Genomic DNA, 26402 nt, shown 5'->3' with positions numbered 1-26402 from the left:
TCCGCGCATGCGCAGTGGTTGTGTTTTCAGAGTGACAGCCCGTTAGCTGCTGCTGTTCACCGGCAGAGATACAATGAGACAGCAAACAGCTCCACTAGACACCAAGACATGGACTTAACGGAGCCTTTATACCACCACAAACACGGCTACTACTCCCACCCTGCTCTACACTGACTAACCACGGAGTTGAACCCTCTCTAGGATCATTCATCACCGTCTCCAGAGAGAGAGAAGAGAAGAGGAGGAACTGATGCGACCTGCGACACCAAACCGGCCACATCCTCTCTGAAGAACTCCTGAGTAAACTCTCCTTTACTGCTCTTATTCATGCTTTAATGTGACTCTAATGTGTGCAGGAATAATCAGTGTAAGTAGTGGAGAGATGCAGTAAAGTTGAGGAAGAGTGAGGCTAATGCTAGATAGCTTTTAAAGCTAACCAACGGCTAACAGCTGATGCTAGCTGGTTAGCATCTGTTTAGCTAGCTAGCAGCTAATTGAAGGCCTTTAGTAACTCTTAATCAATATGTTTATTGAGTTTTAAACGATAGAAACATAATCAATGCAGACAGCAATACACACAGATAATGCATGAATAAATTTAGCAAAATAACAACAACAAATTTAACAAAATAACAGTAGTCACAATAACAGTAGTCAAATAAATTAATTAATTAAATAATTAAAAAAAGGAGAAAGTAAAAAAAATAATAGAGAAGGAAGAAAGAATATATATATTCATATATACATATATACATACATATACATATAAATAAGTAAAAGTAAAATAATAGTAAAAAATTAAATAACAGTAAAAACAATAAATAACAGAAAAAAGTAAAATAACAGAAGTCAAATAAATAAATACAAAAATTGAAAATAAGTAAATAAATAAATAAATTTAAAAAAAGGAGAAAGTAAAAAGATAATAGAGAAGGAAGAAAGAATATATATATACATATATACATACATATAAATAAGTAAAAGTAAAATAACAGTAAAAAATTCATATATATTCATATATATATATATATGTATATATTCATATATATATATATGTATATATATATATATACATAAACATATAAATAAGTGACAGTAAAATAACAGCAAAAAAAGTAAATAACAGTAAAAACAGTAAATAACAGTAAAAAAAGTTAAATAAGTTAAATAACAATAGTCAAATAAATAAATAAATAAATAAAAAGGAGAAAGTAGAAAAATAATAGAGAAGGGAGAAAGAATATAAATATATTCATATATATATATATATATATATATATACATATATATATATATATATATATATATATATATATATACATACACATATAAATAAGTTAAAGTAAAATAACAGTATATAACAGTAAAAAAAATAAAATATCAGTAGTCAAAATAACAGTAGTCAAATAAATAAATAAATACATAAAAAAGGGGAGAAAGTAAAAAACTAATAGAGAAGGAAGAAAGAATATATATATATACATATATACATACATATAAATAAGTAAAAACAAATAAAGAGAGAGAATTACAGAAGTAATAGTAGTACAAGAGATAGACAAGCTATAGTGTAGTATAATCTCTTAAACGGTCTGACCAAGGACAACACCATTAAGAGAAGTACCGGTATGTAAAAAGGTTACACCAGCATTTATTAAAGAGCCATGGTTTCTTTTTGAGATTAAACATAATCTTTTCTGAAGGTAAATATGATGAGAGCTCTTTAAGCCAAAAAGATACACTCATCTTTAGTAACTCTTTGACAGTCAAGATGCACCACCAGGACTTTTCTGCAGACCAGCCTGCTGGGACCGGGAGTAGGAAACAAGCCTACCACTACCGGAGAGGTAGCAGCAGTGCCTCTGCTCCCTCCACACCCGGCGGCAGTGGAGCCAACCCGGCTGACGACATTCCAGCCCAGCCTGGATCCAACTCTCCAGCTCTCCATCATCAGTCCCAAGCGGCTGGCGCCCAGGTGAAGAAGAAGAGTGGCTTCCAGATAACAAGTGTCACTTCAGCTCAGAGCAACGTGAGCGGCAACAACAGCTTGGCAGATGACACCGAGAGCTATGATGATATGGATGAGTCCCACACAGAAGACCTCTCCTCCTCAGATATGCTGGATGTTTCCGTGTCCAGGGCCACGGATACAGGTGTGCCGGAGAGAAGCTCCTCTGATGAGACGCTCAACAGCCTCCATGGGGTGGACACACCTGGGATTGTGTCACCCAACGAGCCTCTTCACCCTCATTCCATCCCTCAGGGGTCCCAACAACACACCTCCATGGTGAATGGGACCATGCATTATTATCCTCCGCACCATCATCACTCTGATAGCGTGGGAGGAAGTGAACCAGGACTTCCCGTTGCTCCTGTGGCGAGCTCCAGCCCGGCTATGGCGTCCAAAGCCGGGCAGGCACAGAGGCAACCGATGCTGGATAACAGTAAACCTGCAGCCCAACCTATACCCCCTATGGTTGGTGGGACAGATCCACATCTACAAGGCAGTGTTTCTAATGTGCCTGCTGCTGCTGCAGGTCCTTCTGACAACACTAGTGTGAGTGGGCAAGTAGTTCCTGCTGGAGGAGGAACAGCGCCCAACGTTCAAACCCAGCACACCCAAACTCAGACCGCTACCGGCTCTCGTTTTCGGGTGGTCAAACTAGACACTAACTCTGAGCCGTTCCGCAAAGGAAGATGGACGTGTACGGATTATTATGAAAAGGAGGTTCCTCATCCGACTACATCTGAGGCACCAAAAGGTGTCGAGGTGGCTGTGGAGACAGAAGAAGGAAACGTACCTGCTGTACAGCCACCTCACACGCTTCAGTCCTACCAGCAGCCGAGCCAGGACTTCACCAGTCCACAAGCAATGCAGAGCCCACAACAGGGATTGGCCCAAACGACTACTCTGACCTATGTTTCACCCCAGGAGGTTGTTGCTGGGAGCCACATGCAGCAACCAGTCGCTAATGTCATGCTCCCGACAGCAATGCCACAGCTTCCCGCTGTAATACCCCAGCAGCTGCCCTACACTGTGGATCCCCACCAGGCGGGAGGTTACCCTGTACCTCAGTTCCACACAGGGGTCATAGCTCCAGGAAGTGTCCGACAGCCAGACTTTATCCAGCCCACTGCTCCCTTCCAGACGCAGGTCCAGCCTCCGCTGCCGCATCTTACAACGGGAATCTTACCACCAATTCCAGGGGTCACAGCACAGCCGCCGATCAGCATTACTCATCAGCTACCACATCCAGGTCAGCCAGCTTTTACAGGACAGCAACAGACCCTCCCACCGCCACAAATCCAGCCCCCCTCCACTGCTACAGTCCCAGTACTGCCCACCCACATGTCCCCCTACATGCCTTTGACTGCACTACAAGCTGACCTTCAGCCTCTCCTCAACCTAGGTGCGACGCTCACCCAGGTCCCCGGAGGAGGGAGCTCCATAAGGGCGTCCCAACTGGAGGACGCCCATAAGCTTCTGCTCCAGCACCAGGGCCTGCTGGGGCTGCCGGGTCTGCCCAGGCTGGGGGTGGCAGTAAGCAGAGAGGGGGCTGCGGAGGCCGGCGGTGCTGCTGGAACGCTGGCCCACATGGGGATGTCGGCTGAGGCCAGCACCTTCATGGCCGTTGCTGCAGGCCTCAGGACTCAGCACGCTGAAGGAGAGGACGACAGGTGAGGATGTAAAGCTCTTTATTCTAATGTAAACTCTTTTTTGCAGATTAAGGTTTTTAATACATCACGTTGCTCAGACTACAACAATAAAACTTCCTTCTACCTCTGCATAGACTCAAATGAAGCAAATATACCGATTCTGGCATTAAAAAATCATGATACATAGGTGAATTGATTTTCTCTAGTTTTTAAGTTAACATTGTAGTTCAGACAGCTTCTCATTGTAACACAAATACTTTCTTTTGCAGTAATATTGAATGGCAAAACATGCAGTGAGATATTTCCTCACCATAACTGTCCTGCTCTGCTTGTAACAGCATCCTGCAACTGGTCTGTCTGGTTTTGTCCCATTTGCTTGATCCCCTGTCCCCTGAGGTCAGCCTCCAGAGGACAGTGGTTGAAAAACAGCTCGCTGTTATTTTAAAAATATCAGTAACTGGAGTAGCAGCAGTGGAGTTGCTGAGTCACCGAGGGAGCTGGTGACTCAGCAGATGATGTGCCGTGGATCGACCCCCCGACTATCACACATCCACCTCCTTTAGCTCCTCCATTTGTGTCACTAAGGTTGCACTATCCTTCCTTTGTTATTCAGTATTTGTGTCTCTATCTCCCCTCAGGTTCAGTCTTTTATTAGACACTGGTTGTGTGGATTTGTACCCCCCTGGGAGAGCTCTGCAGTGGTTTATTTATGTGAACAATTACTCCTGTTAGTTTTGCAGCTTGAAAGTGGTAATTACAGCTGCAGGTAGTTTCTAAAAAGGTATGGTATTGGTCTAAATAGAGTCGATGCCCTGAAAAAAACAAAACCTCCCCTGCCCCATTTGAAGCTGCAGTCTTTCAGAGTCTGTGCTGTAGAGGGTCTGGTCATTGTGTTGCATAAATCTGATAAACTCTCCCTGCAGAGAAATGGAGCACTGTTGTGGCAGCAGTCTAGTGTTACCACTGTACTGTCCCGTGTTCTGGTTTAGCAGGAGTTTCATGTTGTGAGTACAACAATAATGCCTGCAGGGTACGGAGGGAGTTTGACTGAGTACTGTCAGCCTCACCCAGGTACCCATAACTGAAATATTTTTTGAAGATTGTGACTTTTATTCAGCTTTTGGAAACAAATGCAAACTGCCTACAAAGTAGTCGGTTAGTTGACTAATTGGTCGTTTTGGTCTTGGTCAACTAATATTTCTTTAGTCGATTAGTCGGTTTTTAAGCTTCTTTCATGCTGAATGACGTATTTCCAAGAAACTTATGAGCACATCTCTGGTAAACACAAGAGGGGAAGAAGTGGTGCTTTTGTGTGATTCTTTGTCGATAGATTAACTAATTGATTAGTCGACAAAATCATAAGTGTTAGTCGACTACTAGGACAACTTGCAGAGTACCTATCGATGTAGTTGGATCGTAGGAATATAAATCGATGCATCGATGTAGTAGATGAATCGTTCTACATCTACAAGAAACTTAAGAGCACATCTCTGGTAAACACAGGATTTAAAGTTGTGATTTTGTGTTATTCCTTGTGGAGAAACGTGAAAATGTTGTGCAAACACATGCTATATACATCAGAACTGCAATGGAGACTTCTAAGTAGCTCCGTGATTAAAACAACAGTTGCTGTGCGAACCAGTAAACATACTTCTAATTCAATTATCAGCACAGCAGGTAGTCGGTGAGCTGAAGCTGTTTATGTATTGTCAGCTGTGTCTGAACTCGAGGAATGGAGAGACGGAGGGTGCAATAATTGCTGGATTAATGTTGATGTAGTCGTCATATTCAGCTGCAGACAGAGCAGGACTGTAATCTGTGTGTGGAGGCTTTTGTCAGCAATTCGTGGCACCCCATCATGACTGTGTTTGTGTGTCTTTTGCATGGTGTGTTTCCGTCTATCCGTCCGTTAGTCGGCCCGTTTTCTTGTCATGAATCGTCCACTGTCCTGCAGACAATCTTAGTGTGTCTGCTGTGTTCATAGTCATGGTCATGTCATTCTGCGTTTATCTCCTTTTGTCACCCTCTGTCTCCTTTCCATTTGCAGTTTTGCATCATGTGTCAGCTGTCCGAACTCTTCTCCTCTACCCTTTTCTTCTCTTTCCACTCTTAAAATATCCCTCTCCTTTCCCTGCATGCATGCAGTGTTTCCTCCAAGCTAATAGCATCCAGTCCTGTGTCATAGTGAAGCTAACACTGAGGCATTTACACCTGTATTTACCTATGAGAGTACCAGTTTCGGATTTGAATACATAAGGAACACCACTGGGAAGCTACAGAATGATATAAAAACCTCAAAAATGAGGGACCCGCCCTTTAAACAAACAACTAGTTGTCTAGAATGATTGCTGTACCAAGAGCACCTGATTACCTGTTGTCAGAGTCCAGTTTGGCTCTTTAACAGCGTCACGTTGCAGCTGTCACGACTCGGACAACGCCTGATCGAGCACAGCTGTGTGCGTGACTCATGTGTCATGTTGTAAAACAGGGATGTGAAGGTGTGTCTGCAGGATTGAGTCTTTTCACCTGCCTTGCTGTCTGTTTCTATATCCGTCAGTGAGAGTGCCGTAGGGACGGTGGTATTAATCAGGGCCTTCATCAGGTCCTCGTGCCGCCCCGGGTGGAATTTCAACCGGCAGGTCGGTGCCGGTATGATTTGACTTTTGGATATCTGCCAGCATCGCTTCACAGTAGAAGTAAAACACTCGTGACTTTCACACACACACTTCCAGCATATTATACACCTGTTGTCAACATGGGAGTGGACAAATATGCTGCTTTATGCAAATGTATGTATATATTTATTATTGAAATCAGTTAACTACACAAAACAATGACAAATATTGTGCAGAAACCCTCACAGGTACTGCATTTAGCATAAACAATATGCTGATACCCATAGAACCCATTTTCATTCACATATCTTGAGGTCAGAGGTCGAGGGACCCCTTTGAAAATGGCCATGCTCATTTTTCCTCGCAGTAAAGCATATTGAACGCTCTGGTTCAAGGCATTATTTTTGGAATAATTTACTATGCCAAAGTAATTTTCTATTCTTCAGTCAACACGTTACCACAAGAATCTAAAAATATTTCCTTTACGTTTGTTAAAAAATACAATAACAGTTTTAATGTGTATTTCCCTGCCAACTAAACGTCAAAGATATACTGTATGAAGTGTCATATTGCATTTAGTGTGTTTTATTAGGGTAATTTATCTGTATGACTTCATCCTTTGGAGCCATAAAAGCTAGAGGTGTAATCTTTATTATTTGCTCATTTTGCACGCTCAACAGTTTTATATAAGCGGCATTCTTTTTAAAGTTGAAGTTGTTTTTTTCCAGTGTTTTATTAGGTAACATGCGAGAACGTGAGGTTGAGGGGCACCGAGTTTACAGCCTGAATACAAAGTGAAATCAGCAGGTGTGCTAAAGGTGGATCTGAAAAAGTCAAGACTCCTTTTTGTTGCGCTTGGCAAGGCACACATACGGTTGTCAAAAGAGCTTTGTTCTAATAGAGACTGAATATTTTGCTGTGTGAAGTTCTGGGGGTGCAAGCTTACTTTCTGATTTTCTGATCGCTTTTTAAAGGCGTTAACAATCATCTCATGACTTCTCAAGATCAGTAGATGATCAGTTGGTTTTCTAAAAGTAAGAAGAATAACATGTTGGTTTGGTTTCTGAGCTGATTGACATTTCTAAGCACTTAAACTGACTTATGTGTTTCATGTCAGTATGTGACTGAAAGCTGTTTAGTTTTTATGCGGCGCTTCACTCTCTGTTGGTCTTTCATCTGCCTGTCAAGCTCTGCAGTTATACCGGCGTTGACTCGTGATGTTAATATCGACACGCCTGTTTTTAAATTGCTCGCCATCCAAAACTGAGCTTCTACGAGGTGGAGGGCGCCCTCGATGGTTAAAACCAAACATATAAATGCTTGGAGCTACTGTCAGAAATGGAGTTCATGTTATGATGTATGACTTCAAGAAAATGCTAGCTTCTTTAAGTGCCACGGTATGACGATCCCAGGCGTTTCCAAGATAAGATCTAGACATTTTTACTACTATACTTTTAGGAGGATTTACAACAAAGCGTTTTTTAGTGCGTCTTTGACAGGTGTTTATACATCTGTGGACAGATTTTGTCACTGCGATGGGTCACAACTTTGCAGGATGCAGTCACGAAAGTTTACAGGTGTGTCGTTGAGATCAAAATGAAGGTCAAGTTTGAAGATGGGTGTGGTCCGAGCAAAGGAGACGGAAGTAGGAAGACCTTTGTTAACAGAAAAGTAAGAACACATTAGCTATAATTTAGATTTAAGTAGCAACAACACTCCCCTCTCATTTGGCTTAAACACAAAATGTTCCCGCACTGGAGCTGTGGACCATAAGTCAGTGAGGTCATGTCCATATATTGTACAATAACTTGATATAGTAATTATTGTGACGGGCGTAGGGTGTAGTTTACGTAGCGTTCAGATTGTAAACGTATTCTAAATCTATTTATAGTATAAACATAAAACTGAGCAGTGAGTCATGCCTAACGACAAACATATTTGTGAAGCACAGCTCTGGTGAACACACCCCAGGATATGAATGTAAGGTGTACCGCAGCATTGTTTATACATGCTTGACTAATGAATGAATAATAGACGTGACAAAGACGAGAATAAAGTGGACTGTGTTGCATTTTCTCCTGGAAGAAACGAAACTACAGAATTCACTTTACATCTTTTTACATGAGATTTATTTAAATTCAAGAATCAAACTTGCAGACTTTATAATCAAGGTATATAAATCATAATGTTTGTTTATGTGAAAGTCTTTAAAATGTTTCAAATGTAAGAGTTACACAGATGAATATAAGACAGAACAAGTGTGGACCGTGGAAAACAACAGAAAAGACAAAAACAATTCAGCAATTTAACAATTTGAATTTGAGACCAATACACGTGAGACAATAAAATAATACAAATATAATAAAGTAGAATTTAAAGTTAAACAGTGTGAAGTAAAAACTACATTAATAAAATAATAAAATGGAATAAAATTATACAATTTAAATACAATAAAATAAGTGATTCATAAAATAACAATAAAATAGAATGCAATTACACAATTTAAATACTTTGAAATGTAATGTATAGATTAATACAATAACAATAAAATGATACAACTTGAATACAATAGAATAGGTGGATAATAAAATAACAATAAAATAGAATTAAATTGTACGTCTTAAATACTATGAAATAAGTGATTAATAAAATAACAATAAAATAGTGCTTAGTAAAATAAAAATAAAAAAGAATACAATCATACAACTTAAATACAATAAAATAAGTGATTAATAAAATGTGATATAATTGTACTACTTAAATAAAATAAGTTATCAATAAAATATCAATGAAATATAATAAAAGTGTACAACTTAAGTACAATACAATTTGTGATTGATAAAATAAAAATAAAATAGACTACAATTTTACAACTTAAAATATTACAATATGAACTGATGTGGTCCTAATTTCATAATTAACAATTTTTTCTCAATTTCATCAGTAACAGATTTGATGGCCTACAAATCCCAAAGACAAAATGCTGACTGATAAACTTTCTGACTGTACATTTACTATATCATGCTACACCCTTACCTGTTAATCTATTCTAGATAAACTCATGTTTTCCTAATGGAACATTCTTTCAACAATGTGAACCTCATAAATAAACTTATATTGTTTTGAGCAAACAAATCTACAAAACTGGGAGATTAGAAGAAGATACTTTTGGGGAAATGAGCGTTTTGTTGGGCAATTGTGAATGAAGTAATGTATAAAGAAATCTGGGGGGAGTTTTAAGGGTAAAACTAAGAGTTTAAGAGGTTACACATGTGGAGTTTAATGTACCAGAACGCTCCTTCTCATGCTACCTAAGACTGAAAACTTGCTGCATGATTTGTCCCACAATTATGCTTAAATTACATATTATTTTGTTTTTTAAAAGCTCTTATAAAATATGAATAGTTAACCTGGCTGAAAGGCTTCTCAGCAGGCACATCTGCTGGTGTTTTTTCATTTGACGGTAGCGTGACACGCACCAGGTAGTTTAACTGAAACAGATGTGCTTATATGGAAACTCTGCCAGTAATGCATTGTTTTTGCAGTATAAGCTAGTCTTTTTTTCAAGTTTTGCCTGCCTTTGCACACCATATGCAATCATGTTTTCTGCCTTATTGTGTAGTTATTCCTGTTTGGTTGGTGGATCTTTAGATTGGAGGTCAGACAGCAGCTTTGTGGAAGTCTAGAGGTGCTTCTTATTTCTTGTGCGGCATCTGTCAAGAGCGATACATCACACCTGAAGCTAGTTAATCTGTTAACGAGATGTGACAACGATGCCACACTTCAGTAGAGACATTAACTTTACTGTCATTCTTCTCTCTCACGCTAGTCTACTGCTGTTAGTCCACAAGGTGGCAGTGTTGGTTCATGAATCCTCCCAGCCTTGTTGTTTATATAACCCTAACGTGCTTTGAGAATCACTGACCTAAAGCTAGACTCACAGCTGAGTGGAAAGGTCCTTCCAGCACGCAATGTATGAATCACAAAGAAGTGATGCTTCCTATCAGAAATGGGTGTATAATAATATTTGATGAGTGTGGTTACTGGCTGCAGAAGGCCCCAGCGGTACAGTGATAGATATCATATATCCTTTAGCAGTGTTTATAACTCAGTAGGTGTGTTTATTTTAGGGATGGACTGATTCACTCTTCCCATGGTCAAGTTTATATGAGCCTGTCTGAACTGAATGAGTCAGACTATTGGGGGGGGAAAAAGCCTTTTATTTGTTCTATTGCAAAAGATGTCGTATGAAGTTCAACTTTGTGTCATCAGAAGTACAGCTGCAAACGATCAATTGATTAGTTGTCAACTATTAAATTAATTAACAACTAGTTTGATAATCGATTTGAGTAATTGTTTTCAGAAAAAAAAGTATAAATTCTCTGATTTCGGCTTCTTAAATGTGAATATTTTCTGGTTTTCTTTACTCCTCTATGACAGTAAACTGAATATCTTTGAGTTGTGGACAAAACAAAGACATTTGATGACGTCATCTTGGACTTTGGGAGACATTTTTCACCGTTTTCTGACATTTTATAGACCAGACAACTAATCGATTAATCAAGAAAATAATCGACAGATTAATCGACAATGAAAATAATCGTTAGTTGCAGCCCTAGAATGCACACAAAATGCACAGCTATTGCGTGGATAGATGTAATCTATGTCTCTAGTTCCCATTATATTACAATCAACTTGTACTTGGCCTATGAGGCTGATTGATTTTATACCAAATTACACTTATTTCTTTTGTTTTTTGTTGCTTCTAAAGACAAAGAATTGCTTCGCACATCAACAAAAAGAATAATCTGACACTATTTTGATGATTGATTAACTCTTTACGTATTTTTTTTTCTAGCAAAACATACAAAACATACTCTTCCAGTTCCTCATTTGTGAGGATTTGCTGCTTTTTTTTGTAATATGTGATAGCACACTGAAGGTTTTAGGGCAAAACAAGCAGGGCTGCAAGTAACAGTTAATTTCCTTATCTATTATTTTCTAGATCAATCGTTTGGTCTATGAAATGTCAGAAAAAAATGAAAAATGTTCAAGGTGATGTCTTTAATTGTCTTGTTTTGTCGGTCCAAAACCCAAAGATATTCACTTTAATATGATATAAAACAGAGAAAAGCAGGAAATCTCCATATTTGAGAGACTGAAAACAGCATTTTCTTACATTTTTGCATGAAAAGTCACATTAACGATTAATCAATTATCAATATAGTTGGCGATTATTTTTCTGTTGATTGTCTAATCGTTGCAGCTCTAAAAACAATTTGAAAATGTCAACTTGGACTTCAGGAAATGGTTTTTAGTTTGTAGAACAAAGAAAGAAAACCATCAGGAGATTAGTACATCATTAAAATAATCCCTAGTTGCAGCCTAAAGAGCTTGTTTTGCATGTTAGCGGTCTGACTTCATTATTAATGGATGCATCACGTGCACGTTTTTGTTCAGACACCATCATGTTTGAGTCCTACTTGAGATGACATTGGGAGGAAAATGTTTTCCGGCTCTGCTGTCGTTTCTGAAAGTGCATCTTGATGTTTGTGAAGCTCAGGCCCGGCTCTGACAGGTTCAGATTTAGGCAGCATGGGTGGGGTGTTTTTTTGTCGGGTGGGGGTAGACTGGTGTCACGTTTGCTCGCCTTGTGCCGTCCTGCAGAGCTGCAGATCCAAGAAGAGAGGATGTAATATGTGTCCATGCTTGTCTGTCTGCCGTTCTCAACATGAGTGTTTTTATGAGCTCACCTGTCAGGAAGGTTTATGGTGTTTGTACATGTGTGTGAAATGGTAGGTGTTTACAGGAGAGACGTTTTTTAATGCTGCTTTTCTCCCTCTGGCATTTACACAAAGACGAGCAGAAGGAACATTACTAGTTTTAACTGGTTGTGTTACAATCTTACGACACCTGTATTGTTGTTTTCATTCTCTCTGTCGTTTCACTCTTACATCATTTTAACATCAGGAGGAACAGACAGTAAAGGAGAGAAATGTGATATTTCAGATCCTATAATTAAAACTTTAGTGCCAAAACACCTTAAAGGATCCAGCTGAGCTGCAAGAGGAGAATATACTGTATACTTCTGAGCAACTGTAACCTGCAACTAGCCGTGTTTCCACACAATTGTCAAGTGAATTTTAAGCAAACTTGTCATTTCTATTAACTGGTTTGAGCGAGTAAACTCGGCTACAGCGTAGAAAATTGATGTTATTATCGGCCAGTAAACATAGTAGAAGATGAAGTAGAGGTTGCGAGCAGGAAATACAACAAGTCTGCTTTGACATCTAACCATCTACTAGTTTTATTTATTAGTGGTTATCAAAAAACAACAAATACTAAAGTAAATTATCATGTCTCATATCTTTATTAAAGTAAATTAATCTGGAGTTTCGGCCACATCCTGTAACGCCACCAAACTAAACTCCTGTTTTCAGCATAATTAAAATGCCCGAGTGCCCGATCGGTAATGTGCATGACGTGTGCAACGCTCAACAGAGATGAGAAGGAAGCGAGATGGCTCACACCATACCTACTTAAATCATCAACTCTGGAAAAAATGTGTTTAAAATAAACATGGAAAATGGAAAAAATTAATATAGACTTAAAAGTATCTGGCGGAGCACGTTGTCTCCATGCTATGCCCTGGGAGACTAGATGGAAATGAATGTAATGTGACTCTTTGTTGAATAAAAGAGCAAAGGGATGTCACCCATAAAGCAGGCAGGGTCTCCTTAGTCTGTCCAAAATATTTATCCTTTCTCTCTCACGGAAGGTCTCTCCGTTCCAGTTTCTTTTGTTTATTTTGTGAGGAAAACCGTAACATGAGCACTCTACTACCTGCCATAGATAAACATTAATCCCCCCTGAAAGTGATACTTCCTGGTAAAGAGCAGTACTAATATTTCTGCGTAAAGCCGGTCCTTATTGTTTAGTGTCAGAGCCTCGACCTTTCCTACTGTGAACACACATTCAGACCGCCCCATGAAGCCGGCACGCCGCGGAGAGCCTCGAGCAAAGTTTCTCCACCGCTGCTGAGAAGATCCTCACTGTTAATACACTATCAGTGAGCTCTCTAACTCTGTTTACATTAACAGAAACACTGTGCGGAGCCATGTGGCTGCAGCGCGATTCCCTGTGACGTTTTTTAATGTTGTTGCTGTGTCGTGAGGTTGCGTAATATTTGATTGTATAATGTTTATTTTAACACACGGATAAGAGGGAGTAGGGGGCTTTTGAATCCCAGTTTTATGTGTGAAATTTGTCGCACAGAGCCAGAAATGATGTGTGCGTCTGTGCATACAAAGCTCTCACAACTACAGATATACATACAAAGAGCCTTGTTGCCAGTTTGTGGTGTATGCAGACAGAACTGGAGGCAGGAGGAGATGTATTGATTATAGCCAGATTTTGTGTAATCCTTTAATCGCCGGTGTTTGTGCAACCCAAGCGTGTTGTCTTCTCAAGGTCTTTCCTTTGTGTGTTTGTGTGTGCATACATGCCAGAGATGAATTGATAAGTCTACGGATCGATTAATCGGTGGACAGTAGAATATAATTGTCATTTATTTTGATAATTGTATTAATTGTTTAAGTAACAGGATTGTGCGACGGTGTCACTTTAATGGCCCATTAACTGCTACGATTAACGTCTTTTGTTCCCTCATGGCTGGGTTGTACAGCTCTGGATCGCGGGTGATTGACCACCACAGCGTTATGTCAGGTTGCGTTGATTCTGTTTCTACTCTTCCACCGCAAGCCGTTGCGTTTTTTCTTCGACACCTGCCCAAACGCACTACATTCAAAATGAACGCCACACTGCAGCCTTAATTGCATGAAAAAAACATAAATCTAGCTGCTAAATTGTGAGGATATGCTGCTTTTGTTTTGTTTTATGTGTTATCTGCTTCACCTCAGATTTGGGGAATTTTTCATGCATGCTCTCTACATCATCTTTTAGGCGTTTTTTAAACATCATTCCTCGCTAAACGTAGGACGCAAAAACTCCATCTGTTATTTTTACCACTGTTAAAAACATGTCTACACTTGTGAGGGTGTTGAAAGTTTGTCTGCATGTCTGCAGTGTAAACTAGCAGAGATGATGCAGTCTCCTCTCCTTCCCCGTCTCTGTTTCGTGGCCCATATGGCACGGAGAGAGGATGGTTATGTAAGGCATTGCGTGCATGGCAGCGAGCGATTCTCTCGCTCCAGAGAGCCGCTACCCCGCAGCTCTGTGATGCCATGAGAGCTGGTTGAGTTTTGGGGCGTTGCTGCTCTTTGTTTTGTCTGTTTGGGCAAAGATCAAGAGAGATTATCCCCAGTTACAAACAAGTAGAAGGTCGCTTTTGATTGCTACCTTTATGAATTAAACCTTGAAAACAGTAAAATGATTGCATGCTCCAGATTTGATTATGTAATTGTCACTTTTTGATTTCTAAATTTGGATGTACACACACTTCCTTTGCTCAAGTGAAGTGTGTGTGTGTATGTGCAGTGGGGTCGATCTTGCTGTCGGCCTCGGTTCTCCTCTGTGTTCAAAGCCTCCGAAACCGGATCCCGCCAGTTTGCAAACACACAAACGGGACACACACACACACGAGCGCTCCCAACTGCTTGAGGACAAGTGATGTGGAAGGAGGCGGGCGAATCACAGAGCGCCGTACAGAGCGATGAAAAAAAGAGGGATGCAAGGAGAGAACATTATTTAAGGAGGGGTATAAGATTATGATAGTGTCTGACATCATCTAGTAGAGTGAATTCCTTCACTAAGTCCTTCATAACGTCCTCTGTTATCACATTTTCACACAGTTGTTGGATCGTTGTCAAGACCACACACTGCAGCCTGAGTGACGGCACGGCTCTGCTTTCACTCAGACGGCACAATAAAGTGAGGCGGAAGTGTTACTTACACTCAGCTGGATGCTTTTGTGGATATGTGTGGATAAAGGGAGGGTTGTGGCAGAAGGGGGGACTTCTAGTTTATGTACCTCAAATACACAAGAAGGCTTTTAGGTTTGTGTTCGCACTATTGATTTGACGCTTTTCTGGAACATTTAGCTGCTCCTCTGCTTTCTTTTACTCTCACGTCTTCTTGATGGTTGTGTAGATTTAAAGAACGTTTATATATTATGAAGATATAGTCTTTTAGTCTCAAGATATGTGTGAATTTACATGTAAGCCTCCCTTTGTTTAGTTGTTTTTAAGGCTCCTGACTCAAAGGTTAGGTCTGCATCTAACGATTATTTTGTAAAATGGCTGTTTTTTTCCTGCTTTTTTTCTGTTTTATATCATTTTAAACTGAATATCTTTGGGTTTTGGGCTGACAAAACAAGGCATTTAAAGGCGTCACCTTGGACTTTTGAAATTGGGACAGACACAAAAACTAAACAAAAACTAGGCCGACAGACGCTCACCGACGGCCCCAAACTGTGCGTCGGGGCCTTTTAAACCTGATTAAATCATTCTTTAACTTTAAATCATGTTCCCCCAAACTTTAAAACTATCTTAAAATTAAGAAAGATTAAATTTAAACCTTAATTTAAACATCAGTTGGAGCCTAAAGCTACCAGGATTTGGGTTTAAAGGTGGGTGTCACTTCTCAAATATAGTTCACTCCTTGTTTTCCAGTGAAACTTTATATTTTTAACTATGTGGGCAATGCGAGCACCATCTGTTCTTATTATTCCTCCACATGCATGTCGTCTGCTGCCACACTGTGGCTACACATCCGCCCTTATGTAAGCTCCACAGGGTGTGGCGAAGATATGCACCACCACCCTTTTATTTCCTATTCACATCTGCAAAATTTTGTATCTGGTGACCACTTTTTTAAGGTTTTCTTCAGTAGAAAGCTTGTTGTGATTGGTGAAGAAGATGCGGTGGGGCAGTGTTTTGTTAAAGGCTTAAAGGAGAGCTCTGCCTATTAATTGTTTTACCCACATTTTGGCAAGGCGGATCGCTCATCACCTAACTTAAACTAAGTATTACTACATTACCACAGCATATTACTCCAGTGTCTAAGTCTCCCTCGTGTAGCATACATTAAGCTTTAACATAGTGGTTAGGTAATATATGGGTCAGCTCTTTGCGCATGCCGCACACACACACACAAGCTTTAGATGGACGTGGATGCATTATGAATGAAAGCATCCCATCTGTGATGTTATGACGTCGCCATTGGCTGGGCTGAGTCTGTTGCGGCGTCAGCGATTGGCTGAAAGTCGACAGTGAACGCTCCCCTCCTCAGACGAGCCTTTTCTAGCCTTTTGTTCCAAGCGGTCATGCGTGCGCTGACCCCAACTCTGCAAGAACACAATGTACAGACATACAGTATGTGATGGGGTTTGTTTTCAACTTATAAATAAGCATTTTTACTGATATTTTATTAGTTTCTGTCTCCCGTTCCTTCTTTAAAAAGCTTGTTTTCAGACCCTCGACTTGTTCGGGGATTAGTGTCGCATACAGTGTCGGCGAGGAAAAGATGATGTGACCTTATCCTAATGAGGTTAATAATCTCACTGCATGCATTGAGCTCAATCGCACCAACAAATTCAGTAAGCGCACCCCCTTCACCGCCATTTTGTGGTCCTCACAATTGCGCGCCATCTTCGATTCCCTTTGTTCTCTACAGTTCCTCTACTCAGCGTTTTTTTGTGCCGTGTATCAGCTAGTCGTCTCATTTTGATCGTCTTTGTCCAGGCTGTGATGCGTGGGAGCCAACATGGACATTCACGTGCTCCCATACTGCGAGTGTGTGCATCCACTGATGTGGAGCGACAAGGCGGCTAAAGGCATGTCTGGTACAACATACACATTCTCCTCGAGGAGGGGCGGCGTGTGAGGAAATACCAGAGATGTTTGTTGTTATATTAAGGGAATTTGCACGCACAATATGAGGTCATATGAGTCCATCACCATCAGAGCAGGATACGACATGAAGGAGCGTGCGAGAAGGGAGTGGCTTGTTGGCGCGCTAACGAGGTGTGTGGTCAAAAGCGGCTCATCCTATTGGACGCGTCACTTTAATCTCTGCTGACAGTTTATATAACAACAGAAGGGGAGGTGACATGACTCCTTATGCAGTGACATCACACAACACCCACCTATCTCCCCTCGCCGTGCACCCAATCGTCTGAGATGTGATCCGGGCTTAGTAAGGGGACAACTCCCGTTGAACGCACACACACACACTCCCATCACGGTCCTCTATTGTTGGTGAGGCTCCCCTATGTGAATCTCCCACAGCTGAGGGGCCAAAGGGCGCAGGTCAGGAGGACGGTGGCGGCGGTGGTTGTGGTGGTGTTGGGGGGTTTTTAGTGGGGCGGGTGTGTTTTATAGCCTGAATGAGAGAGAAGGGGCTGGCCGGGGCAGGAGGAGCGCTGGGCAGGAACGCCATGGCCCTAAAGCTGCTCTTCTGGGAGCTGGAGAAGCATCTGAAGAGGTAACGATGGCTGTAGTGTTGTCACGTTGTCAGGGGGGTTGCCGACGGTGGTGTAGCCGGGAGATTAAAACGAGGGGCTTTGTGTTGATCGTTGGATGTTTTCCGTCTGTCGTTTAAGTTATGTCATATCCAGGAAACGTAACACCTGCACATCACCTCAGCATGTGTGTGCTCCCGCTCAGCAGCAGCCCTGTAGGGCCGTCGGTGTGTTTGAGGACACCGTGTTCTTGCGCCTGCACATGCATGTTGTTACGCCTGACTGTGTGTGAGTGGGAGAGCTGCAACGTGGTGCTGGACAGACTTTATCTTGCCTGCTTTCAGTTTATTTTCCCCTCCAATCTCAACCGCCAGAGATAAGCGTGATGATCCAGTTCCTCAATTGATCCAGTTGGCCCGTATTTGCTTCCCTATCACGCCACTAATAGACTTCAGTTTCCCAAACCCAATAAACCAATATTTATACAGTCTGGACAACATGAAATCTACATTTTCCTACAGCTGACAAACTGTTCTTTTGTTTTGCACCCTATTTCTCTCGAGAGTTTAATATTTGTCTCCCAACATTTTGTTTTTTGCATAAGCAATACATGAATGGTGTCTCTGCAAATGTGACGCTGCTCCTTTTGGAAGAAAGAAAAAGGAGAAGTCACTACAAACACTTTATTTTCCAGTTCTCTAAAATCATTTAATCCCATCAGAAGTACTAAAAATAGGGCTGTCAATCAATTAAAATATTTAATCGTGATTAATCACACATTTTTTATCCGTTTAAAATGTACCTTAAAGGGAGATTTGTCAAGTATTTAATACTCTTATCTACATGGGAGTGGACACATATTGTCCAGAAACCCTCACAGGTACTGCATTTAGCATAAAACAATATGCTCAAATCATAACATGGCAAACTGCAGCCTAACAGGCAACAACAGCTGTCAGTGTGTCAGTGTGCTGACTTGACTATGTCTTGACCCCAAACTGCATGTGATTATCATAAAGTGGGCATGTCTGTAAAATGACCATGACAGTTTTTCCTCGCCAAAATTTAGCGCAAGTTTGGAGCGTTATTTAGCCTCCTTTATGACAAGCTAGTATGACATGATTGGTACCGATTGATTCTTTAGGTTTTCTAGTTTCATATGATAAACCTGAGCCCGCAACAACCTCTGAAAGATTGTGTTTTAATTGCGTTATTATGCCGTTTTGACAGCCCTACCTAAAACACAAAGATAGGATCATGTTGAGGGTTTTATCTTCTCCTCAGACATGTTTCTGATCTCCAAACTCTCATGTTGACACACTTACTGAGCTTGATTCAATGAACACTGCAGCCAGACACAGTTATAACACAGCTAAGGTGCTTAATGGTGTCTGACGTTAGAGGTCAGTTACTGATTAAATTAAAATGTGTCCGTGTGGCCAGCACACCTGACTGGTTTTAGTTTCAGTCTCTTTATCTTTACCACAGTTGTTTACAATACCTCCTTATCTGTGTGTGCTGTTTATCTAAACTGTGTGTTTCCATTGTGACGACATCAGTCCAAGTTGATGTCTTTAAATGTCTTATTTTGTCTGATCAACAGCCCCAAACGCCAAAATACTCCATTTACTACAATATAAACAAAGGAAATCTGTATATCCTCACATCTAAGTGCCTGGAAACCAGCAAATATTTGCAATTTTTGTTTGATGAATCAATTGAATCAGTGTTTCAGCTCCATCACACATCACAGAAATAAAAACAAATCCTAAATAATTTGTGGGAAAGCCTAATACAGAGCGGAGGGGCGGTCCTGTTTTACTGTAAAGAACAGCGTGTTCCCATTTCATTCAAACGGATATAAAGAAGACAAAGGAGCTCCGCTTCTGCTGTTTCTACTGTTATCGGACTCTGTTCTCCTATTGATTTTCAGTGTAGATGTTTATTTACTCTCACAGCTGGACAGCGCTGAGGTCAGCCTTTACCACAGGATCATTGATCATATTCTGTTTAATCAAATCAGTCATCAGTCATCTTGTTTTCTGTGTGTGAGACCCCTTAATACATATGGAGGACGGAACCTGCCAAAATAAATAAATAAATGACTAGATAACTAAATAAATGTCATTAAATGTAGCAAAATTTGTTCAATTTATCTTAGCATTTATTTTGTATTTATTTATTTATTTTTGCATTTTTTATTTATTTATTTTTTAAATTTATTTATTAACTATTTTCGCTCTGCATCTCACCCCTTATTTATTTCCCCAAACTTATTTATTTCTATATTCTTTTCTGTACACATTTCTTTTTACATTTCGTTATGCATTTCTGCCTCGTTATCATTATGGTCATGGGGTCAATAAATAAAAAAAATAATTAATACAAATAAAATGCAAAAATAAATAAATCAATTTAAGAAAATAAATAAAATACATAAATAAATAAGTTTGGGGAAATAAATATAAATAAGTAATAAATAAATAATGGGTGAAATGCAGAGGGGAAAATAGTTCATAAATAAATTTAAATATAAAATAAAGCAAAAAAGCAAAAATAAATAAATAAAAACTAAATGCAAAAATAAATTAAAACATTACTAAAAGCTAGTTCCCCTGATTGCCTGGCCACTCCCCTCTCATTAGGAGATTGGCCTCACCTGCTGGGAGCACATATAATAGGGACTGTTTGTAACTTTTTACACGTATAAATCTACCGGGTTGGGATCCCATGCGCGCTTGCATATGCGCGCTTGCATATCATATGCGCTCGCGTGTGGCCGGAGCCTCTGCTCCGCTGCCTGCTCGCCTTCACTCACACATCGCTCGCGTTCTCGCTCCACCTCTAGATGTGCATGTGCACACACTCCACACTGCAGCAGAGTTAGTAGCTCTGAGAATATCTAGTGAATGTACAGTGGACATTTGTGCAGAAATAAATGCTTCAGCTCCTCCAGACCAACAGAGGTTTTCCGTGTCTTGTGAAGTGACGGGGCTCCGCAGAGAGAAACGTTATCGTCTCTGACCGGGTGCCGGAGTCTCCCTGCGGGTGCAGTCAGAGACGTGAAATATAGAGCAGGTGAAATATAGGGATGTTGTGGTTTTAGCTGACGTGTGTCGCCTCACTGTTTTGAGCGATGCTCGTTCAGGTATATTTAGAGCGAGCAAGCGCGAGCCCGATGCTGACTTTCGTTGATTTAACGGAACAGGTGTCGCTGTTAACAAGCATTTCTGAAAGTTACAAACAGTCCCTCTAAATACATGATCTATAACCAATAGGTGGAGCCATTGCTGCAGCCAAAGTTTCTCCATCCCCTGCAGTCCACATTTAAGCATGAAAAAGCACATTTATGTTAAATTGAAAGCAAAAATGTCCTGCATTCAGCTGCTGTGCTGCTGCTGTTGAAGTGGAGGCATTTCCCCTCCTTTGACTGTGGGTGGATGCGGGCTTTTATAGAGGACGCTGCAGCAGGTAGAGAGATGTCACATAATGAGCTCACTCTCCTCCAATCCGGTGCCATTTCCTCGCATGCATTATGCTAATGAGCTCTTCTCTCAGCCAATCCCTTGTCTGCTGGAGCTGTTTTTCCTGCATGCATCACCCAGAGAGGCAGCAGCACAGCTCGGAGCTGCAGCTCAGTCTTTTGTGTGCTGCGAGCTCCGGAGAGCCGCAACAACCCCCCAAATAATGCGCTGTTTTTTCTACTTTTATACCACTGGAGCTCCAGTTTGCACGGCCTGAAGAAGCGCCTGTGTGGGGGTTTTATTCAATGGGTTGGGTAGCATGAATTCCCAATGTTACACGGTGGCGATGGATCTTGGCGTTTGTCAGCTGAGGAATTTCTCCATATCGTTTCTGTCCTCTGTGCTTGGAAAGGAGAGCGCATCAGTCAGGGTTGACAAGAGGTATTGCGCATTATATATATCTCTCCATCTTTAACCTGCAATGTACATACATAGAAAGCTTTATTGTCATTGTATTAAATACAACCAGATTCACAGCTGCCACTTCTGGTCAGTGCTTTAAAACAAATAACAGCAGATAAAACATATAACAGGTAAAACACACATAGTTATAAAGTAAATAAAATAGGTAAAGTAGATGTAATAAATAAATAAACAGAAGTGTTACACTAGAAGTATAAAATATAAAAATAGATGTAATGTAAACAGAGGTAATTGCACTTAATACATGCACTGTAATAAATAAAATGTAAACAAAGGATATATTGCACAGATAAATGTATTCACATTCACAATGTGTGCGGTACATTCATGCCCTGAAATGATGGCTTCATTGATTCTCCTTCAAAGTCAAATCCTGCCTTTCTCGACCTCCATTTCCTTTTATTTCCTCTGATTTATAACCTGTTTATTTCCCTCATGTTGGATCCATAATGGGCTTTCTTTATTTGTGCTTTCGCAGCATAAAAATCCTCACCTCTGTGCCAATGCAACACCATATTATTACCCTGTTATAAACCTATTTTTCTTTATCTATTCCAGCTCCTCTGGTGCAAGTGTGGTGGCCATTGACAACAAGATTGAACAAGCAATGGTAAGCATTAATAAAATCCAGACACAGTGTTTGTAAATAGGCCTGTCTCATATGTTATGTAAGTGTATCCCCTCCTTTCTGCTCTTATTTTCTCATGTTTTCACTGCTTTTTAAATAATATTTATGAGATTATGTAATGTTTTTATGGAGGGAACCTGAGGTAGATATAAAGCAAGTTGGAGAATGAATGAATGAATGAATAAGACGCCTGCTTTTCTGTATTCTGGACGTGGAGTTACGCACATATATGCACATATATGCACCTGCTGGTGTTTTAATTAGAGGCAACAGGAGTTTCCTGCTCTGTCACGATTTAGACCGACGACCTCCGGCTTGCTGGCAGCAAGGCTAAAGGTTCACACGCTATCCCCCCTCCTCTTCCTCTCTCTTTCTCTCTCTTTCTCTCTTTCTCATGCATATACTTCCCTATAGTCCCCCTCCCTGTCCTGTGTTGCTAGGCAAGCAGCAGCCTCCCCACAGCTCAGTATAAATAACTCCGCCGGTGATTCGCTCCTCCCACCCCGGTGCAGGAACATTTTGTTCCCTGGCTGCTGCGTACCGGGGCAGGGAGGAGGAGGAGGAAGAGGAGGAGGAGGGGCGGGTCCATAGAGGAGGAGATGCTCACAGTATTAAATCCGGCTTCAGCAGGCTGGCACAGCTCAGGCATCATCATGCAGCTGTTTCTCCTCTAAAAATCCTCTTTTTTCTGAGGAATTCATGTTTTGTCCTTCATTCAGACAGCTGTGCAAAAGTGATGTAAAATGAGCTTTTGCGCTCTGCTGTGTCACACGTTTTCCCCCCTAACAGCATGTTTGAGTCACATTTTCCTGCAGCTAAGAGTAGCTAGTAGGAGATATAGGGCTGCACGGTTTCGAAACAATATCTAATTGCGATTATTTTGACTGATATGATTTGCGATATTAGCTTCGAAGCTTCGGTGAGAAATAGTCGAAGGTAATCGAAGCTTTGCAGCGCGGCAGGCTGACATGTTCTTCTGTCTAAAAGGAGAGACTTCAGAGACCAGGTCCATCATCAGAGTCCAAAAAACTGATTTCATTCTGATGAAGACGCAGTTGGCGTCGAAACGTTAAACGTTGATTGCCTTAAATCCGTGTGCTCCAATGTGCTTTGGACCTGGTCTCTGAAGTCTCTCTTGTTAGAAGATTACCCTATTCTGTGAGTGCCGGACAGGCCGACTATTTCTTGCGCGTTTAACCTCCTTTCTTCTGTCTGTCTGTCTCCATCTCCCCCGTTTCAGTGTCCGTGACATTGCCAAACAACGATAGAATAACGAATATTATTTTTCGGCTTTGTTGAATACATGATTCTGGTTGGTCAATCACGGCGTTCTACGGTCTGTTACTTCTTTGTAACAGACCGTATAACAGACCGTTTCTATGGGCGCAGTTCTGATGTGGGACTCTAGCAGACCGTTTTTGTGTCAAATTATTGATTTCTTCAGTAAGTAGCCGTGTAATAAGCGGGATAGTGTACAGCTAGCGGGTCATTGTTGTGAAATAGACCCCTTCAGGGCGACGTAAGACCGCTCCGTGACGGGGTGAAGCATCGCCCTGTCAGGTTTATTTCACAACAATGACCTGCTCGCTGTACATTATCCCTTACTTAGCCTTCCCCTAGGGTTTTTAAAATTACTATAATTTTATAGTAACTTTATTTACTTTTAACTTGGGTCTTGAAATATTTTGTCTATAATTTTGTTTATCCTATTTTAATACATGTTTTTTTGTGTAAATATGTATGTATTATTTATTAATTGATTTAATGCATTTAATCTACAAAATGTCCCTAAAAATCCCCATTGTAATTCCTCAAAAGTGACCAAATAGTCCGAAACCCGGTGATATAAAACACAGAAGAGCAGCACATCTTTACATTTGAGATACTGGAACCACTTAATGTTTAATACGATTATTGATTATCAAAATAGTTAGCATTCATTTTCTGTTGATTGGCATGTTGGTCAGTTAATTGATTAATTGATAAGAATTTGATTTTGCCTTCAAAATGTAAAAAATATAATGAAAAAATGCCGACGGTGACGCCCTGAAATTGATCATCTTGTCTGACAAACCCCAAAATATTAAATATACAATGATATAAATGAAAGAAAAGCAGTAATTCTTCACTTTGAGAAGCTGAAACCAGCAAATATTTGGCAATTTTGCTTGAAAAATGACAAACGATCAGTTCAGATCTTTATTGTCCAACAAGAGGAGATTCTTTTTGCAGCAAGGCAACATCAAAACACATGTTCATTTTATTAAATTTTTTATTTGAAAAAGGGAGAATGTACATTAATCAACATTCAAACAAATGTAAATGGACCCGAGTTAGCCAAGAGGCTAGTTTTCATCTCTGCCAGATGTTGTTGAGTAATAAAAATAATACAATATGTACAATAGTTAAGAGCATACATATCGCTTATCAAAATATTTGCAGGTCAACTGCTCGACTAATCGCTTCATGGAAGAATACGTATATGACATGTTTGTATATTTTGCTGTGTAACGAGGATAAATGTGGTTTGAACCAGATGTTTACCTCCCAGGATGAATCACTAACCGTGTCGCTCTTCCTCCCTCCGTCTTCAGGACCTGGTGAAGAGCCACCTGATGTACGCCGTGCGCGAGGAGGTGGAGGTGCTGAAGGAGCAGATCAAGGAGCTGATCGAGCGCAACACCCAGCTGGAGCAGGAGAACAACCTGCTGAAGAACCTGGCCAGCCCCGAGCAGATGGCTCAGTTCCAGGCGCAGGTTCAGACCGGCGGCTCCCCGACCGGCAACGCCAACGCCGCTGCCGCCGGCCAGCCTCCGGTCCCGGTCCCCGCCGGAACCACGCAAGCCCTCCCTTCCTCACAGAGCTCCGGCACGTCTGCGTAACACAAAGGATGAGAGATCGGGGGGACGGGAGGAAGAAGAGGAGGAGAAAGGAGCCATACTGTGAAGTGACCGACTATGCCACCGTCTCGAGGAGCGGAAACCGGAGGACAAACTTTATTTTTGTTGCACATTTAATTTAAAAGACTTCGGAGTTCGCTTTTCTTACGTGCTTCAGACAATCTTCATCGAGGTGATGATGAGGGGGGAAGTACAGAGCTGACAGGAACTGACAGGAGGAGGAAAGTACGCTCTACCGTCGAATCCCTCGCCGTGTGACCCGTGGAAAGTGTGCCATCGTCTTCGCCCCTCAGCCCAGCACTCTTCATCAGCACATTTTGTTATTTCCTCATGCTGTGGTCCATGCACTTTTTTCAGTGGACGAACTATCAACCCATCTGGAATGGGAGTTTTTCTTTATCTGAAGACGCCGACACGTCGTCTGGGTTGAGACGGGGGGGTTATTATAAAGAATAGTGAATATATATATATATTCGCCGCGCCTCATTAGTTTTTTCACGTCGCCGTCCCCACCCTCAACGCACTCTCCCCGCTCTCGGATGGAGCGTTCAACATTAATGCAGGGATTCAAAGTTTTTTTTAGGGAAAGGTTATTTGTTGTAATTGTGATGTGTAAAAAGTAATTGATGGAAAATAAGTAGGACATGACTGTTTCTAGGTAGTGCAAATTTCCAATTAAACTCTGCCAAGTGCCTGGTTTCTAACCATAGATACATATATAAGCTTTTTTAGTTGTTTCACTCAATATGTGTATATATATGTATATATATATATCTATGGTTTTGCCAGGTTTTGACCTGTGATGTCATTACTCAGGGCGGCAACACAAGAGGATTATTGACCTCGACTCTAGCTCTGCAGTGACACACGGCCTCGTACTGTACGTGAACTCTCCTCCGCCGTCGCTCACTTTATCTGGACTGTTTTACCGTTTTGGGGACGCGTGATTTTTTTTTTTCATGATTTCTTTTTTTTGTCTTTTGTACAGCCAAGTGTTTTTGAGTTGCTTGTCGTGCAACTGGAGCGCTGAACACAATAATAAGACAAAAAAGGTAAAGATAAAGGAAAATGCCTAGCAGAAGTATGTCGATGTTTTGTGCATGTTCCTCAGCCCATCACAAATGTGACGTTACAATTGCACTAGACAGTTGCACCTCAAATAAAAAATGAAAACAAAAAAAAGGGAAAAGTTTCGGTTTTCTTCTTTAACAATGTCGTGGTTGTTTCCTAGAAGAC

The 26402-nt window shown here is 40.9% G+C and overlaps 2 protein-coding genes across 5 annotated transcripts in view; both read left to right on the top strand.

Moving 5' to 3' along the window:
* The first annotated feature begins 15 nt into the window (after window positions 1-15).
* LOC141762737 (TSC22 domain family protein 1) lies at window positions 16-26355 on the top strand. 4 transcript variants are annotated; one of them, XM_074626773.1, is made up of 4 exons: window positions 16-300; window positions 1767-3678; window positions 22197-22248; window positions 24861-26355. In XM_074626773.1, the coding sequence occupies exons 2-4, from the start codon at window positions 1772-1774 to the stop codon at window positions 25146-25148; spliced, it is 2247 nt and encodes a 748-aa protein (XP_074482874.1). In that variant the 5' UTR covers window positions 16-300; window positions 1767-1771; the 3' UTR covers window positions 25149-26355. The 4 variants fall into 4 exon arrangements, with proteins under 4 accessions (XP_074482874.1, XP_074482875.1, XP_074482877.1 ...); XM_074626774.1 differs by lacking the exon at window positions 16-300 and having other exon boundaries at window positions 1384-3678; XM_074626776.1 differs by lacking the exons at window positions 16-300; window positions 1767-3678 and adding an exon at window positions 17109-17714.
* LOC141762743 (glycerol-3-phosphate dehydrogenase [NAD(+)], cytoplasmic-like) overlaps window positions 5163-26402 on the top strand; it is a 144325-nt gene continuing 123085 nt past the window's right edge. Inside the window, exon 1 of the mRNA XM_074626784.1 lies at window positions 5163-5167. The gene's annotated coding sequence lies outside the window, so the exon portion shown is untranslated. The remainder of the gene's footprint in view (window positions 5168-26402) is intronic.

Source organism: Sebastes fasciatus, chromosome 24 (assembly GCF_043250625.1).
Source record: "Sebastes fasciatus isolate fSebFas1 chromosome 24, fSebFas1.pri, whole genome shotgun sequence".
Taxonomy (NCBI): domain Eukaryota; kingdom Metazoa; phylum Chordata; class Actinopteri; order Perciformes; family Sebastidae; genus Sebastes; species Sebastes fasciatus.
Note: the sequence above shows the minus strand (reverse complement) of the source record. Positions and strands in the feature narration are given on the sequence as shown.